The 17,922-nt window shown below is 30.1% G+C and overlaps 1 protein-coding gene and 1 non-coding gene across 2 annotated transcripts; both read right to left on the bottom strand.

The window, feature by feature from the left end:
* Nucleotides 1–2,131: 2,131 nt before the first annotated feature.
* On the bottom strand, nt 2,132–7,541 carry LOC123306028. The gene is made up of 6 exons (XM_044887890.1): nt 7,369–7,541; nt 7,100–7,305; nt 6,859–7,042; nt 6,601–6,791; nt 5,806–6,075; nt 2,132–5,672 (listed from the first exon to the last, which is right to left on the bottom strand). Exons 1-6 carry the CDS (start codon nt 7,417–7,419, stop codon nt 3,575–3,577), a joined length of 3,000 nt encoding a protein of 999 aa, XP_044743825.1. The 5' UTR covers nt 7,420–7,541; the 3' UTR covers nt 2,132–3,574.
* Nucleotides 7,542–17,489: 9,948 nt separating this feature from the next.
* Nucleotides 17,490–17,560, bottom strand: Trnag-gcc. The gene has a single exon. It is a non-coding gene; the product is annotated as a tRNA-Gly (tRNA).
* Nucleotides 17,561–17,922: the final 362 nt, after the last annotated feature.

Genomic DNA, 17,922 nt, shown 5'->3' with positions numbered 1-17,922 from the left:
CCTCCCGTGACCTTACCAGTTTCCAAATGTTTAAATTAAATCTAAATAGTTAATTGTTGGATGTATGAAAATTAAGGGATAGAAATTTGGTTTTTTATTTTTGGTTTTGATAGAAACCAGCGCGCAAATATCCTATGGATAAGATACAATTAACCTGCACAATACTACCTCTGAACTCTAAAGAATTAATTAAAATTAAGGCAACCTTGAAGATGTAGGCAACTAAACTTAGGCAGTTTATTTTTTTAGTACTATTACTGGCTTTAAAATTCAGAAAACATTTAATTATGGCAACTTCATTCTTACGAAATAATTAGACCCAGTACCCCTCTATCTTTTTTTTCCTTAACATTTTCATTTTAACATAAATAAAATGTCGCTTTTTAATAATATATAGTACCTCTAACTATTTAGATTTAGTATAAACATCTATGACATTTTACTCCCAATTGTTTGTTAGAAAAAAATGTATATTTAAAAGTAAATAAAAATGAATTTTAATTAAATCAAAAATCGATATTTTTAATTGAAAATTTTCTAGCTGTTGGTGATACACTGAATAACAACGGTCCATCGAATTTACTTTCCACATCGCTGTCATCCAACTCCTCATATGAAATTCAAACTTTAACGGATCAAGTGAAAGACTTGTATCGAAAATATCAATCATTATCGTTAGTTGTATCCAAAGAAAAAGAGTCACGATGTTCTTTACAAGCGATTGTTAAAAAGTATATAGGAAAAGATGACAATATTCAATGGCCTCCTGGAGAATGATACTTAATGCGATTTTGTGCGATACGTACAGTATTTTTTTAAAACGTTTAGAAATAAGACGAAGGCTTAAAGCTTTAGGTGTAAGTTTGTATTTTAATTATTTTTAAGTTTTAATAAAGACTGTAATTTTATATATAGAAAACTTGCCACATGAATGAGCTTTTAAAAAGGAGGTTCTTCTCTCCTTATTGAATTGTATTATTATATTATTATTATAGGAATTGATTCCTGTGCCAACTCTGGCAAAAAATATTTTCATACAATTTTTCCAGCTCCTATTGATACGGAATATATATTAAAACTCAATGTCTAGCAACAGAAGAATAAGCAGAAACAGTAGCCGCATTTGGCTGATCCGAATCTGGCTGTAAATTATTGAGTATAATCCATTCAGTTTATTAGCTCTAACAGCCTGAAATGACACTAATCGGTCACCATTCTTCTCTGTAGCACTCAGTAAAAATAATGATTGCGTCTAGACGATTTGATCCATACTGAGCGGAAGAGTCAATTTGAGCCATATATGGATGTCGGTACTAGCACTTTTTTGGCTAGTGCTCAGTAAATTAACTGATAGATGACTGACTCACATCTTTTAAAATTGTACTCTTAGTCAGCAGCGAAGTTTAAAGGTTTTTTTTGTCTATTCACTGTGGCAAATTTTGCATTATTTTTTAAAATATATATTTGACTGATAAATTAGTTGCGTTAAATTTTACATTCATAGTATATATTCCGTAATAGAGAGTGCTGGCAACTAATAAAATTACCAGCGCCGGCAATATATATTGAAAATTAGCTTCAATTAAATATACAGAAGATCTTCTGTATATTTAAGGACCCCTTTGTTCTTTTAATTCGATGATAAAATTTAATCTTGTTCTACGATTTTTACTGGAAAATGAAAATATATACATTTAAAAAAAATATTTTAAATAAAAGATGTATTTTTCGTAAAATAAAAATAACAAATAATATTATTCAATTAATTTTTATTTTTTGTTTCCTTTTTTTATACAATAACAGTAAAACCTAATTATAATAACATATTGCTTAGAAAAAAACGTAAAGAAAATATTATTGTGCAAAAATGTATTTACATTAATAATTAAAAATTAAAATAGAAAAAAGGAACCCTTACTTGTCACAAATGCACAATTTTTTTGGAATGATGATTTTTCTAGAGCAGGAATATTTATTACTTATTTTTCATCTCTAAAATTACTAATTTTTTTTATTGAAATGTATCATGTTTTTAAAGTCTTAAGCAAATATTGGATTCACCCTACTGTTTTATCCCAATCCAATGGAAGTTTTTTTGAAAATTTGCTTCCTTTGCTTCTATATCAAATTTTATTTTTGAAAATAGTATATATTCTATTTAATTTTATTGTCTGCTGTACTCTTTAATCCTAGCTAAGCAAAATCCATACAAAAATGAATTATTCGCACCGTTTAAACGCTTTATATGATTCAGTCTTTTTTTTATAAAACAGGAAGCGGAAGATGTTCCATACCTTTCAAATTTGAAATTGGCTCGATCAGAATGTACAACAGACCGGAATGGTAAGATTTATTCGAATGATTCGACTGTGTTTACAGTAACTGAATAAAGTGGCTACTCTAAATTCACTCCTAATTTTCATGGCAAGAAATAGCATCAAATTTTCAAAAAACTTCATTTTCCCAAACTATAAATTCTGAATCCACACAGTAGTAGCGCACATATTTATTTAAAGCAGAAAGATTTATGGGGAAGAGGAGAGGGTAGGTGTGTGATTTATTCTTAAACCGATTAGGTATATATTATTTTGATAATAAAAATAAATTTTCATAAAAAAATTAAATTTTCATTGGTCCACTAATTAAAAATTATTGTACTAAGAGTGTTTTATGTGTTTACAAAAAAATATAATATTTTTTAACAGCCCTTTTTCCTAATTGCAAGTTTTTACAAAAAAAATAAATAAATAAAAATTTTAAAGCTGGTTTTTTAATTATGGGGTTTTTTCGATTGAGCACTACTTGCTGTTATACGAATGACTGACGACTCTTGGCTACACATATAATTCTTAAAAAAATCTTATTAATATTATTTAGAATGAGGGAGGTTGGGGAGTTTCTAATTAAGTACCACGTATGAATATCAATAACTTACATATTAAAAAAATGAGAATTTACCCCCTTAAAATAACAAGGGAAGTTTTTTAATTTACAAGTTTTTATTTTTAATTGGCAGTGTAGCAAGTTGCTTCGCCTCAAGGTGTATCACTTTAGAGAATGGCAACTTAGAAGGAAGTGTACCCTCATGGTCTTAGGAGGTGACATCTTATACCAACGTGTAGTGATTTGATAACCGGGAAGACGCACGACATTTTTTTTTTTAAATAATATAAATTACGTATGCCAATACATCCGTCTGTCCTATTAAAATGAGATCGTTGGTTTGTATTAGACCATAAAAGCTCTTCCTCAAAACTGCTACACATGAATTCCAACACTTTCTGCACTCAACAAATAATTATTACTCAAGACACAAAAAGAGTATTACTTTTGTGGTTAAGAAACTAATCAGCACCAATCAGGAATCAACAATGCCGAACCAAGATATGTTTGATGATCGCCCGATCAGAGAAGTGTTTCAAATTCTTCAAATAGTAAGGCACCCCACTTCTAAGGCCTCGCTTAACGTGAATTTTATTTAGAAGATAAAAATTAGTTTTTCTGTAAGGCTTAATCACAATTCTTAGCACGGCATTTTGGAAATTATCAATTTCGTTCACATAATTTTTCTATATTAAACATTAGGATCTGCAGCATTATTATTTTGCAACAACATACCATTATGTAGCTTCATGTAAGAGGCAAACATACTACGTGCTTGATCCAAAACACGTAGCACATTATGCTTACGTACCATTTTATCAAAATGCATTGCCATTTCATTGTAATCCATTCCATTTTCCATAACGTAATTACGATGTTGTAACAACAACGTCACACATAAAAACATCAAAAATGGGTTACCACCTCCAAATTCTTGGGGTGGTGGTAGCAAAGAATTCGCACGTTTAATATTAGCATTTTCGATTGCTTCTTCGCATGAATTCGTCATCGTGGGCATTGGAAATTCATTGACTGCTTTTTGTATTGATTCCTGTAAATCACCGCCGCTATCGGAACTATCTGTAGCAGAAACTGACATAGTAGATGATACCTTTTTATGTCGTAACGACGATTGTTCTTTACGAACTAAACGAATTGGGGTCACAGATTTAATACCGTTTTGCGATTCTTCAAATATTTCCCCTGATTCACCATCATATTCCAATTCCTCACCTTGTTCATCGGGAGTTGAGGGATATTTGGTATAATTTCGAGTTTCGGGACTCTGTTGATGTAATGGATTCTCCCATACAAAAATATCATCCGTAATTTTACCATTTTTGGTTGTGGCAGTAGGAACCTTGCTACCATCTAATTTTAGGCACGTTGGTTTTGACACACTACATATTTCCGCGACTTCCGTTAATGTGGATCCTTCCACAATTTCTGAGCTTGGTTTTGATAGCAAACAATCACATGATGTATTCTTTTCAATGCGCAAACTGGAATCCGATGTTGATTCAGTAGAATCTTCATCGTCGTCTAAGAGTGTATTTGATTGATAATTAGTGCCGAAAACTTGTCGATCTAAATTTTCTAGTTCAAGTCTTAATTCTCTTGTGATTGATGTAGTCATTGGGAAATATTCCTGGGAATCATCAGGGCTACTTCCGTCAAAAGTATCCGTGGTATCACAACTACTGCTTTTTTGTTGACTAGGTTTATCTTGACTAGATTCGGATTCGTCAAACGAGGATGAAGTTAAAGTGATTATTGGTTTATTTACATCCTCTTGACTTTCCTTTTTCTTGGCAAAATTTAAAAATTCATTTAAATTTTTGACAACACGGCCACTTTTTGTAGACTTCTCAATTTCCGTTTCTTCTTTAATTACATTTCGACTATCTAATTTATCTAACGAAGAAAATAATCCTTTACGATTAGCGGAAATACGTTCTTTTAACTCCTTAAAATGTCCTGCTTTCTTTGGTTTCACAAAAAAACTATTCATACTCGCAGATAAATCACTTTTCTTTTGGATTTCTTCTGGATTACTTTCTAAAGGAGAAGTTGAACGGGGCCTATCATTTTCTTCTTCAGTACATTCAATCGCCTGTTGAATTGGAGGTGCCACTGTTGTTATACTAGCATCATCTAAACTTTGGTATGTTTTTGCATTATGCAAAGCGTTAAAAGCTCGACTTACAGTTTCATCCAAACTATGAATTTGTCGTTTAATTGTTGGTGTAGCAGGTTTTCGTGTGGATCCTCCGGCCCACGAAGCAATTGACATTGATGAGCTTTGGCGACGTAGAGCGCACACTTTAGTATATGCATTTTCCCGAGGTGTTTTTACCAAAGGACTAACTGGTGGAGTAGACGTTATTATTGTAGGTTTAAAATGAGTTTCATATAATTTTAATTCTTTGGCCGGTGGGGTTGCAGGTAAAGAACTCCATAGCACTTCAAGCATACGTAATGAATCTTCAAATGCAAATTCACGTTTCATTTCAAGTAACAACCATCGATAACAAAATAGTAAATCGTCAGCCTGATGCATTTTTAAATAGCCAAAAAATTCTGGATCATAATAGAGTAACGCTTCGGCTAAATGAGTAAATTTTTGAGTCATGGCAATACCATCCAACATAAAATTGTGACCTAAACGTTGCATTAACGCACAAAAACATATATACGCATGCGCTTCATCCCCCATTGTTACAAGCAATGGTGACGCTAAATCACTCATTCCCTGGCAATAACTCACTTTTGGATGATTTAATGCATACCTGGAACAAAATAAAATCTCCAAGTGACACTAAATACGATTTAATAAACGAATGCGGATCAATCGGTAACAAAGGAAAAATTTAGGATAAGAAACTTTTACATTTGCTAAAATTCCGAACACTATATACTTACGTCGTGAGAATATTAAAAAGTGATGCAATATTTTGATTATCGTCGCTACCAGCATAAAATCGATGATGCCGGTCCGTTCGCAAAACGTCTTTACGAACCATACCAGTAGTGTAGGCAAGGTCACCAGTTACGGGACCTTTTTGTAACATTTCCCGCCAAGTGTCTCGTAGCTCATAATATTCTACTGCTTTACGTTTCATATAATCCATTCGTTCTCTACCCGACATTCCTTCTGGATATACATTCAAAATGTGTTTCCATACAACTTTCCTAAAAGGAAAAAATTTATAAATCAAAATATTGAGGAAAAAATCTCATAATTTAAGATGTTTATGAATGATTTTAAAAAATAACATTGCTGTGAATTCGATCCATATTTCTTTAACATTTATGCAGGTATTTTGTTTCCTAGAGGAATGTTGTCGAATCGGCCTGACAATAATACAATATAATCTAAATGAGCGAGATCTTGAGAAACAAAATTCGATTTTAGTCTTTAACGAAAATCGAAATTTTGTTGTTTTAATAGGCTAAACAATACGAAATAAATTTAGCTACTTAAAAAAAGTGTAGCAAAATATTTATTAATAAATAATTAGGTGACAATCTGATCCAATACGATATCATTTTGTCTCACGCTTTACGATGTTAATTTTAAGTTCATTGAACAATGAATTAAAAAATTGAATAAAATTATTTCAAGAATTATTAGAGCGAAAATTTATAATTAGTAACCGCCCTATGTTTAAAAAATAGGTGCTCTAAAAGGAAATAATTAAATAATATATTTTTTACCTTAAACTGGGATCGATTCCACCATAATAAATAACAGATCTGAGTTCTTTAGCATGAACAATTTGGCCAACTGGATCTAAAAATCGTCGAAATTCTGAATCCGATAAAGGAGGTCTCACAGGTTGAATATTAATATTGCCATCTTCGCCTAAATTTAGTGCACGTTGTACCATGTTAAATGTCCGTTCCACCTAAAGCAAAATACGGTAATACAAATGTTACACCAAATTATTTTTAATAGAATTTTGGATTATTTACCTGGTTCATAATCAATCCGGGTAATCTTTGTGATGATGCCTTAATTTCAGGCAACGTATTACGTGTTTTTCCCATTGTTGTGTTTGTAACGTCCCAATCATCTGTACTTTCCGCAAAAGGCTTCATATCTACACGTAAACATAAGCTAGGCTCCGATCCATTAGCTAACGATGCATTATGAGAACTGAAATAATTAATCAATTTAATAATTTCCACAAAAATAAATGAGAATTTTTGATACCTTAAGAAAGCAGCATCCAGATCCCAATCAGATAAAATTGATAAATAAATTTCATGACCCAAAGCGTCATGTGTCCGATATGCGATTGTAAATTCTCCCTTAATATCAAATGCCTTTCCTAAAATACTTTGTAGCACTTCAAAAGAAGTGATTTGAGGATCAACACTAAATTTTCGAAATTCTGGTTGTAACAAACCTTCACATTTCTGTACACACAAAAAAATCATACAATTGTTTAAACTGAATAAATAAAACAATTTAAATTTTACCTTTACTTTCACCCGTATTGCCTCCCTACTATAGCCAAATATTGCTGTCATTGTTGGTTAAAAAATTTGACCCATTTATAAAAAAAAATTTTCGATTTCAAGTAGATGAAACACAGCTGTTTTTCTCGTCGAAAATGCACCAATTTTCCGATATATTTAAAAATCTATTAACCATAATAATATCATTTCTTTGAATTTACACCAACATAAAAATCGAATACAAACTATTTTATTACATTTCACGTCGTGAAATCAATTTACAACGCATGTTAATTTATAAACATTACCTGTCTGCTGTCAAATTATGTCAAATTTACTGTCATCTTACAAAGAATATCAATTTCTGTAATACTTCTTGAAATGTTGTATTTGTTTTTTTTATTAGTTCAGTTAGGTTTGTAAAGATGGTAGCGCTAGTCATGTTCTTTTGTTTTCGAAATGCAGTACAAGAAGTCACGACACTAAACCCTGCTTCGCGAATATCTATATACAAATATATGTTTTGTAAATAACGTGTAAATTATAAAATCTTTTTAAGTTATTTATTACCAAATATGACCATAGTCAAAGAAGGCCCGAAAAACAAAAATTTTAGGAGTATCTTCACTGACATAATATGTTTTCTAACTCTAATACTTCAATATTCAAAGCATGTGTTTTGGATACAGGCAGAGTTTTAATATCATGACATCCGATAATCTAAAATATGAAAAATCATGAAATATAAATGAAAAAGAAAACATATTAACGTAATTCCAACTACGTACAATTTTATTGGCTACAATTTTAAAATTAGAAATCAATATGTGAATATAATGAAGTTTTACTTCGAAAAATAAAATTTTCGACTTAATGTTCATGGGATAAATTGTTGAAATGGGTGATTAGTCAGAGTTGTAGCCAGTGTCTGATAACAGTGAGTTGTACCAGGAGTGCACTACACCTGAAAAAAGTTAATGATTGTTGGCGGTAAAGGTCTAAAACAAGCATTTTTTTATCACCTATGAAATTGGTTGATTTTAATTAGTAATAACTAATAATTAGTAAAATCATCTCATTAATGGTGCATGAGATTAAAAAACTTATCTTCTTAAGATTTTTTTCCTCTTTTATTATTTTATTGTCCAAATGCGGTCGTTACGAGTCACTTTGTGTCTGTAATTCATTTAGACATTCAAAAATCGAGAAAAATCAATGAAAATCACAATAATACTTTAATTCACTCCTTAAATTCGAAAATTTTCTATTTGATTTGGAAATCGATAGCTACGGATTACGTAGACGTTAGTATATACCAAGACCAACTTTAAAAATCTAAAATCAGAGGCTTAATGTAATCGAGCAACGAACTTAATTGTCTTTTTGTTGGAAAGCTACACTCCCTGAATTACTTATATTACGTAAAAAAAAATTACAAAAGGCTTCCACCACCCATTCCCCCTATTTACCTAAAGAGTAATTAAATAAATAATTAAAAATGATTTATTTACATAATATAAGGCTATTACATAATTGTAAATTTTTTTATCTGTTTTAACAATAAATGCGGAATTATATTTCAAGGTATAATCGCGATGTCGCAATTCACATGGTAATATGTTTTGTAATATTTTTCACGCGAATACATTGGTAAGTATATCGCATGATTAGAATTATTTTAAAAAGAAAATTTATAAATATTTGATGAGGGAGACTTTAACGTGTTTTGTTATATTATATATAACGTGTTTCTTAGATTATATACGCTTAACGAAAATTCACAAATATTTTCTGATATTAACCCGCAAAAAGTTAAAGGTAGAGGATGAAAAAGTATACAGAATAAACGTGGCTGAACCTAGCGATCTTAATCGGCCATAGGAACCCTTCGGGCTCCTCGACTATTGATAAATGGTAAGTAATCAGGTGATCTAAGTTGGAACTACTGAAAAAGCGATTCACTCCGTGTTTAATTGTGCAAATTTTTATCACCAGCTCGCGTGATTCGAATTTGAATATTTTTATTGGCCTTAAAAAATGGTGAGTACAAGTACTGCCATTTGGTAGTCAAAATTGTAACTACTGAATTTGGGTCTACTTCTGATTTTAATTAGTACCAATTATTATCGCCAGTTGGCGGGTTGCAACTCCCAGTTATCAATAGAGCCTATAAGATAATTGCCAAATCTCTAATGGCCATAATTGTCCAGAGTATAATTATTAATTTTCAAACCAGTTTCACGTGAAAGCAGTACACAAAATTGTTAATAAGTTAGCGTGTGACTTGACATGGTATAAGAATTATTAATTATACAATTAATTTGATCTGTCAAATATTTATTATACGTATTATGTCCATATTAAAAATGCTTAAGAAACATATTAACAGTTTAAATAATGTAAGCTAGACATTTTATTGCAGCCTTGAAAAATTTTTAGATAAAAGTCAATTCCTAGTCAATTATTACAGATCTTTTTTTTCATATCTTAGTATTTAGACTTGTCATTTTATCAAAATTTATTATTATTATTATTGATATAAAATTAATTGAAAATATTCATATGCAAATGTACAATATGACCCAGAAAAAGTAATATAAACGTTATGTTGATAAACTTGTTTTATTTGCCCGGACCCTGGGGTTTGTTCTTTGAATATTGCTAGATTGAAAATACTTTTGTTTGAAAATGTAGATAAATTTGCATAAATAAAACCATAGTCTATTTCCTCCATATATGAGCATTTAGCAAAATCTACCAAAGATATAGAGATTCTTTTTATTTTTAATTATTATTTCCTCACTGGATGTCGGATGTGTATTTTATATCTCGAACTGGTTTAAACCCGGACTCTGATATAATTATATCAGAGTCCGGGTTTGTTTCTGGTGTTTATTATATGAAGAATGTCTTTGTAAAGGCTCACTACTTTAAATTAAAATAAAACAAAGAAAAATATTTTTTACATCAATGAAATTGGCTTTATTGGAAAGGTAATTTTGTTCTATTAATGTTTGATTCTGGCGCGTAGATTACTCAATCTGGATGTCCAATTTTCATACACTTTTCGCAGTAATTGCGGTCGTATTTTGCCAATAGCTCACCGAATGTTGTATTCCGACCATACAAAAGTCTCTGGTTTATCAACGTAGACAAGTGACTTTACATATCCCTAAAGAAAATATCTAATAAGGTTAGATCACACGATCTTAAACATAACTAACAGATCTACTACGTGAAATTGAAACACTTTGCATGCGTTGCTCTGGTGTGAGTCTAATCTAAATCGATTCTCCAACAAAAGAATGTTGCCAACTCAACGATGTGAACCTTTAAAAAACACCTTTAATATGTAGGTATCCTAACTCTTCTTTCTCCTTTTAATGAGGTTTTAAAACACGCAAAATTTAGTCTTTTTTGTATGCAAATTTAGCTTGCAGAAGTTTTCTCCAAAATTGTAACCTGCTATGTTTCCGAAATAAATAACAGCAAATTTCAAATTTGTAATTTTTTAATTCAGCCTCATCAATTTTTACATACAAAAATTTGGTCAAAAGTAAAAATTGTGACCCAAAACGTTCCGACTATCAACATTGTAAATGAAAGTAAAAACTCCTATATAATAGGTTTTCCCAGCATTTTTTATCTGTAATCCAACTTTTAAGTTAGCTTTTAAAACATTTCAAAACTTCGACTTAAAAAACTGCCTAATACTTTTTCAATATAACACCCTGTATATAATTTTAATAAATCCTGTGATTTATTAAAATAATCATCCAATCATGATCCACATTAATGATTGATAAATGAATTTTGAATGGCGTTTTTCTTGTGCTAATTATAGAAATTTCACACAAAAATTGGGTTAGTGGATTATCGTGTTGTATATGAATTAAATTTTTGTATATTTTAATCTGAAGTCATGTATTTTTGAATTTTGATTGTTCTAAAATAATTGCGATAAAAATTTAAGTATTACACATTGCAAATATTTTTATTTTTAATGTCTACTAAGTATACCTACAATTACGAAACGAAATTTCTAAATTGGAAGTAGAGCCGTCTTTAGCCCTTTGGAGGCACTGTACAAATAAGGATCACGGGGCTCGCTTTTTTTTTGGCACGAATACAAAATATTAGCATTTAGTATGTTTACTCTTGAATCAATTTAGCCCTGAATAACTTTTTCGGCATAATTATTCAATACCATTGCCGAATTTCGTCTCATTTTACCTACGTATTTTGATAGCTGGCAAATCGAATTTATGTTCAGTTGAATCGAGTTAAATTATATAAAACCAACTAGCAGATACCCGCCCGCTTTGCTGGGCAATTTCTCCTTTTTAAAAAATCGTAAATTTTTTTTACCTCCAATTTCGATAAAACTCAGTATATAAGGTAATTTTGACCTAAAAAGTTTAAAAATCGGGTGCATTTGTTGACTGGTCGAATACTTTTTGAGATTTGGACTAAAATCGATCCAAATACTGCGATATCTCAGAAACTCTGCATCCAATCATTAAATTAACATAAAAAGAAAGTAAATTTTCTCTAGTATATTTTTAGGCACGGGTACCGCATTGCGGAATTTCCCACGGGTCGAGTTGGTGTACAAAATTATGAAAAATTCATAGTCAATTAATATTTTGTCGTAATCGTATCTCATTTTGTTTGATTTCACACTTAATCGATTAATTTATATTTTTGTAAACAAACAATAATAAAACCTCGGTTTTGTTGACGTGATGACATAATTTATTGATGCGCAGCAGACATTTGTTAATGAAAAACGATCATTATATATTTTTTTTTTTCATTACGTATAAGGTTTTCTCAACCTTGTTTATAGAAAAGATTTGCAAATGTCAACAGATATTTATTCCAAAACATATAATTCTTATTGTTTATAAGTTTATCTCGTTAATTAATTTTTAATGAATAAAACCTTCACCTAATTTTAGTTAACATTCTTTAAAGTTTTATTCCAAAGATAAGCTGTAGAATGTCAAATAGATGATTTTTGTCAAAGAAAAATTTTTTTGCCATCTGTGAAAACATTTATTTATAACAAACATTTTATTTCATTAAATGTAAATAAATAAGTTCCAAAAACTGTTTTTTCAGGTGCGCTTATAAAAACCGTAAGCGTTTGGCAAGTTTTTGTACACGTGAACCAATAAGAACTTTTTTTTTAAATCAATACACGAATATTGTTCTTGAACGACTACTGATGAAGAAGCTGCTGTATAGACGAAAATTTATCATATCTAAGTTATTATTATTTGCCACAGAGAAAAATTGTCTATTGAAAAATGAATGGCACAAAAATCGTGAAAATTTGTAAGAATGGATGTATATTTGTTACGCTTTCTTGCAAAAAATACTGAACGGATTTTGATGAAAATATTCACTTGTAGACGAGGTCGCGGGTCGTTGCTAGTTCTAAATTTGCCGATACTAAAGAAATAACCTTTTATAGCTTTAACTTAATACTAATTTCTTCTTACTAACTGCCTTAAATCAAGACTTTTGGTCATTTAGTCATTTAGAAAACATTTTTCCTTTACCCGTCTCCATATGGTTATATAATACCTTTAAATGGAGATTAAAATAACCGAAATAAACGTAAATAATGAAATAATAATTGAAATAAATGTAAAGAATGAAATTTAATAAATTGAAATAAATGTAAAGAATCGATAAATAGATAACATTTTATATTATATTATTTCGACATAAAAATTTATAATCTAGCACAAAGATAGCTTTTAATGTTCCAAATATAGGCATAAAGTATAAAAAGTTGATTTTGACATTGATTGGGAAATGGAAAAAGAGCTATCAAGGACGTCGTGTTGAGTAGGTATCCTATGAAGATCTATTGAAGCACGAATTCAAACATTATAATCAATTTGATTTTTTTGTTACAGAACACTAGTTGTTCAAAATCATTATTGCGCTTAACCGATTTTTCAATAATAAAAGTTGAGAAACTCCATTCCATTTAGAAATCTACATTTTAAAATGCTTTAATGGTTTAATCATAGGGATATTATAAGAATAGAATGCGAAAGAGAACAGTGAGAGTGTCCGAAGGAAAAAGAGAAAACGCTGCCAAACTACCGCATCATTTCCTATATGATACTTTAAGATACGGTAAAAATCGGTAGCATTTTCTATCCTAGATGCGGACACTACCACTTCGCGAATTCTATTGTTATAGTATCTCTATGGGTTTAATACCCTAATAAAAAATATTTTGTCAAATGTTTTTGATAACTGTAAATTATACGTGCTAACTTGAGTATCATAAACTTTTTATATCTGGAAAATTCGTTATAATTAATGACGTTTTCTTTGCAAATTTTTATTTAAAAATTATTAATCTATATTAATAAATATTTGCTTCGGTACATACAAAAATTTATAATCAGCATATCACCACAACGCTTTGTTTAATAATTATCTGATTAATAAATTCAAAAATATTTTAATAAATACGTCATAATACAAACACATTACATTTGAATAACTTCTTATTTCCGTAATTAAATCTCATTATACTGGGTGTTCCAAACCACCCGTCCAGGCTGATTATTCTGAATAGTTTTTAAAAAAAATTGAAACAAAAAAACACGTATCAAATATTTTTTGAAACTCTATCTAACCATACCAAAAACACCCTCCACCCTCAACCCCTGTTAGGGGTAGGGGGTGTAACTTGAAAAAATCAAATAGAAATCCCTATTTTTTTGTGCAGATTTGGATTCTTCAGAAGAAAAGACAAACATTTTGTCTAAGAAATTTTTCCCGATTTTCGGTAGATCGCGCTACAATCGACAAAAATCGTTCTTTTAGATTTGGCATAAGAATTGCGCCGTTCAATGACAAAAATCAAAACGAAAAAGTAAAAAAAAATAAAAACACAAACACACAGAACCAAAACAAAAACAAAACAAAAGCAACACAAAAGTTAGAAATTCAACGAAAATAAAAGAGAAGCGAAAATGTCGAATTGCGGTAATTGAGATAAACCACTAGACAATTGGGAGGATACTAAATAAAGCTCTTAGAAAGAATTAGATATGAATCATTTTAGATTTAATTTTTTTTCAGACTTTCCAAAATAAAAAAAAACATTTTTACAAAAATAATTTTTCTAAATCATAATAAAATATGAAAAACAAAACAGAATAGTCTTTTCTTCAAAAAAACAAAAACAAAATTGAAAATAACTATTCTCGACTCAAAAAACTTTTCTCGCCTTCACTTGAACTGCAATTCTAATGCCAAATCTAAAAGAACGATTTTTGTCGATTGTAGCGTGATTTACCGAAAATCGGGAAAAATTTCTTAGACAAAATGTTTGTCTTTTCTTCTGAAGAATTCAAATCTGCAGAAAAAAATAGGGGTTACCATTTGATTTTTTCAAGTTACACCCCCTACCCCTAACAGGGGTTGAGGGTGGAGGGTGTTTTTGGTATGGTTAGATAGAGTTTCAAAAAATATTTGATACGTGTTTTTTCGTTTCAATTTTTTTTGAAAACTATTCAGAATAATCAGCCTGGACGGGTGGTTTGGAACACCCAGTATAATCAAAAACTGTAGATTTAAGTTCATTTGGTTTGTTTACCTTTTATTTAGGATTCCGTATAATTTTTAACTATAGAAGAAGTGAAAATCAATTTTGGTCTCAGCTTCACGAAAATTGCGAGATCAATTTTAATTATAAAACGAAGACTATGCAGGGCTATTTAAACATATTGGGGCAGGGCTCCTTAAACTTAATTGTTAAACTGACATGCTTAAGGCGTAGGTCTGAGAAACGGCTCATGAAATTTGTAGGCCAATAAGAGCATTCAATTTTCTCATTCAAGTCTGTAAAAATTAGCCGGTTGTTAATAAATTTTCGTGTCATCGTTTTTCCGACATGTTGGGGGAAGATGTCACGCTAAACGACCCAATATTTTTGTAGGCCACTATTATTTTCTCTTGTTATATTCATTTATCTTGCCTTCAAGAAGAAATCAAAAGGTTGTTCATACTTTTTCAATAGGTCGTTTAATTGACACGTTTTCCGTTTTGCACATTGAAAACGCCCCAATTTCCAAAGTTTTCGTAAATGTAAACGTTTAAGGTTACACTGAAAGAAATGAAGCCATTTGCAAAGTTAAGTAAGAGTGTTATTCACGAAACCATACTCCCCTCCGTTCTGTAGACTACATGTTTTGCACACATATAAACCGCCTGGAATTTTTTTAAGTGCATTAAAGTGTACTTAAGTGAGGTTTTTTTCTGATACGTATTTATTATCATTTTCATTTACCTACCCTGTCTCGACGAAGTTTCAATACCATCCAGTAAGACTTATGTAACGGTATTTTAGCTATTTTAGTTAGAAACCAAAGATCAAAGTCGTGTTTTTTTCATTTATTATGACTGATGTAAAAGTTGTGAAGGTGTAAATTATATGCAAATATTTATAACTTAACTTTTGACTTAAACTATTCACAGTATTATATTATTTGAAAATATATACTTTGAACTTGCTTAGCAATATAATCAAAATTTATTACATACAAACTTATACACGACTTAATATGCTTGGCGCTTAGGTCATGCAATGAACACTACAATATAACGTGATTACATATTTCTTACTTGCAATTTAATTATCTTTAAAAATTTTCATCAATCAAGTTTTCTAATAATATCATTTATATGTTAATTTTATTATAAATATAAGAAAGTAAAATTTTTTTAATCTAATATTGTAAAAAAAAAATTATAACTGTGAGGATCACGCGACCTCTATATGTAAGCTAAAAGAATAAAATTAAATATACCCTGGTGGAAAAAATATTATAAGAAAGAGTAAGTTTTTAAGAATTATTCTCCACCAGGGTAGTCTTCAAAAGTTTTAAAGGCAAATTTTTTAAAACACAAAATTTTATATAAATTTCAAACAGTTGTATCTCTGCGAAAAATCATCGAATTTAGAAACACAATAGCATCCCTTGCCGCTTTTTACGGAGGGTTGGAGAGGTGATAAGTATTATCCCTAAATATTATATAAAGTTTATAGCCGTACCGAAATTTAAAAAATTATTTTACAATAAATCTGCTAAGAACACACGAAAGTTTGTTTATTTTTCTTGAAAAGGATCTATCAAATTCCCAAATTCCCACATGAACATTTTGGATAAAGATATTCGCTTTCCAAGAAAAATTGGCATTTCTGATTTTAAAAGCCTATATATTCTGAAATAATCATCCCACTGAAATTTCTTCAAAAGATATTTAAAAAAAAAAACAACTTTAAAGAATCTTTTTTAATAAATAAACTTATTATTTATTAAAAACTTGTATCTGTTAACGAAAAATGCTGAAAATGTGCTCCTAGAGCTAAATGAAAGCTTAAATTTCTTATCCGCATAAAGAATCTTTTTCAAGGATAACAACTAGCATATCTAGCCACCGTCAGAATCGTAGCAAGAGTACGAATTTTCAACTGCCAAAAGCCTAAACAATAGTCAATTTGATTTATGAACTATTATGTTTTATTCAACATTGAATATGGACATTAAATTTTTTTTATTTTAATTTATGTTAACTAATTTCGTAATAAAATATCTATCACTGGCTTCATGATAAAATTACCGTAAATATATCGTAAAAAAATAATCATAAATAATTTTTATTAAACAATTCATCAAACCAAAGGCTATTATTATTTGTTTATTTATTATTTATTATTTTTTCAAATAATTGTATTTTGTATTTGATAAAATAGAGTACGTAATAATTACGTACAATATTAATTTAGTATTATTGAAATATACAAGTGACATTTACAAAATTTAAAAACTCCCCACAGATTCTGTTCTTTTCTCTCCCTAAACTGAACCGATTTTTAAGATAATCGCCTATTTTTTATTTGTTCGGGTACGAAGCCCTTGAAACATACCTAAGCACTCTTTCCCTTAAATTACCATTTAGAATTAAAAAAATGAATTAACCAGTTTAGAAGCTACGATGCCACAGACACACAAATAGTGGTCAAATTGAAAACACGCCTCGTTTTGGTTCGGGGGTGTAAAAGTAATGGGAGATTTATCCTGTCTGTAATTAAAAATATGTGATGCATCGTCCGGGAATCGAACCCGGGCCGCCCGCGTGGCAGGCGAGCATTCTACCACTGAACCAACGATGCCTATGGTTTTGTGCTCATAGAAATACACCTATACACACTTTTTGAGTAATTTACTATCTCATCTCAATTTATTATACAGCTTAACATATCACTTCATTAACTGCATAAACACTCCACTACATAAATCGAAAATTAATTTTTTTCAAAAATATATTGGGTGCAGTAAACTAAATGAGCGCTCAGTTCGGCCGAATAAAGCCCATAATGAAGTGATTCTATGATTCTGTGCTAAATTTATAGAAAGCAAGTAATTCGATTTCTATGTTTCGATTTTTAAGCTACCAGAATGTCGTTTATATTAACGCAGAAAATAACAATAAGATCCCAACTTAACAAAAATTTAAAACTTACTATCGCTCAAT

This window comes from Chrysoperla carnea, chromosome 1, assembly GCF_905475395.1.
Source record: "Chrysoperla carnea chromosome 1, inChrCarn1.1, whole genome shotgun sequence".
Lineage (NCBI taxonomy): Eukaryota > Metazoa > Arthropoda > Insecta > Neuroptera > Chrysopidae > Chrysoperla > Chrysoperla carnea.
This window is presented reverse-complemented; position numbering and strand designations above follow the sequence as displayed.

Coding starts and splice junctions, on each gene's coding strand:
- LOC123306028 (XM_044887890.1), bottom strand. CDS start 7,419: ATGACAGCAATATTTGGCTATAGTAGGGAGGCAATACGGGTGAAAGTA. Junction 7,306..7,368: donor CAATACGGGTGAAAGTAAAG/GTAAAATTTAAA, acceptor TTGTGTGTACAG/AAATGTGAAGGTTTGTTACA. Junction 6,076..6,600: donor GGAATCGATCCCAGTTTAAG/GTAAAAAATATA, acceptor TTTTCCTTTTAG/GAAAGTTGTATGGAAACACA.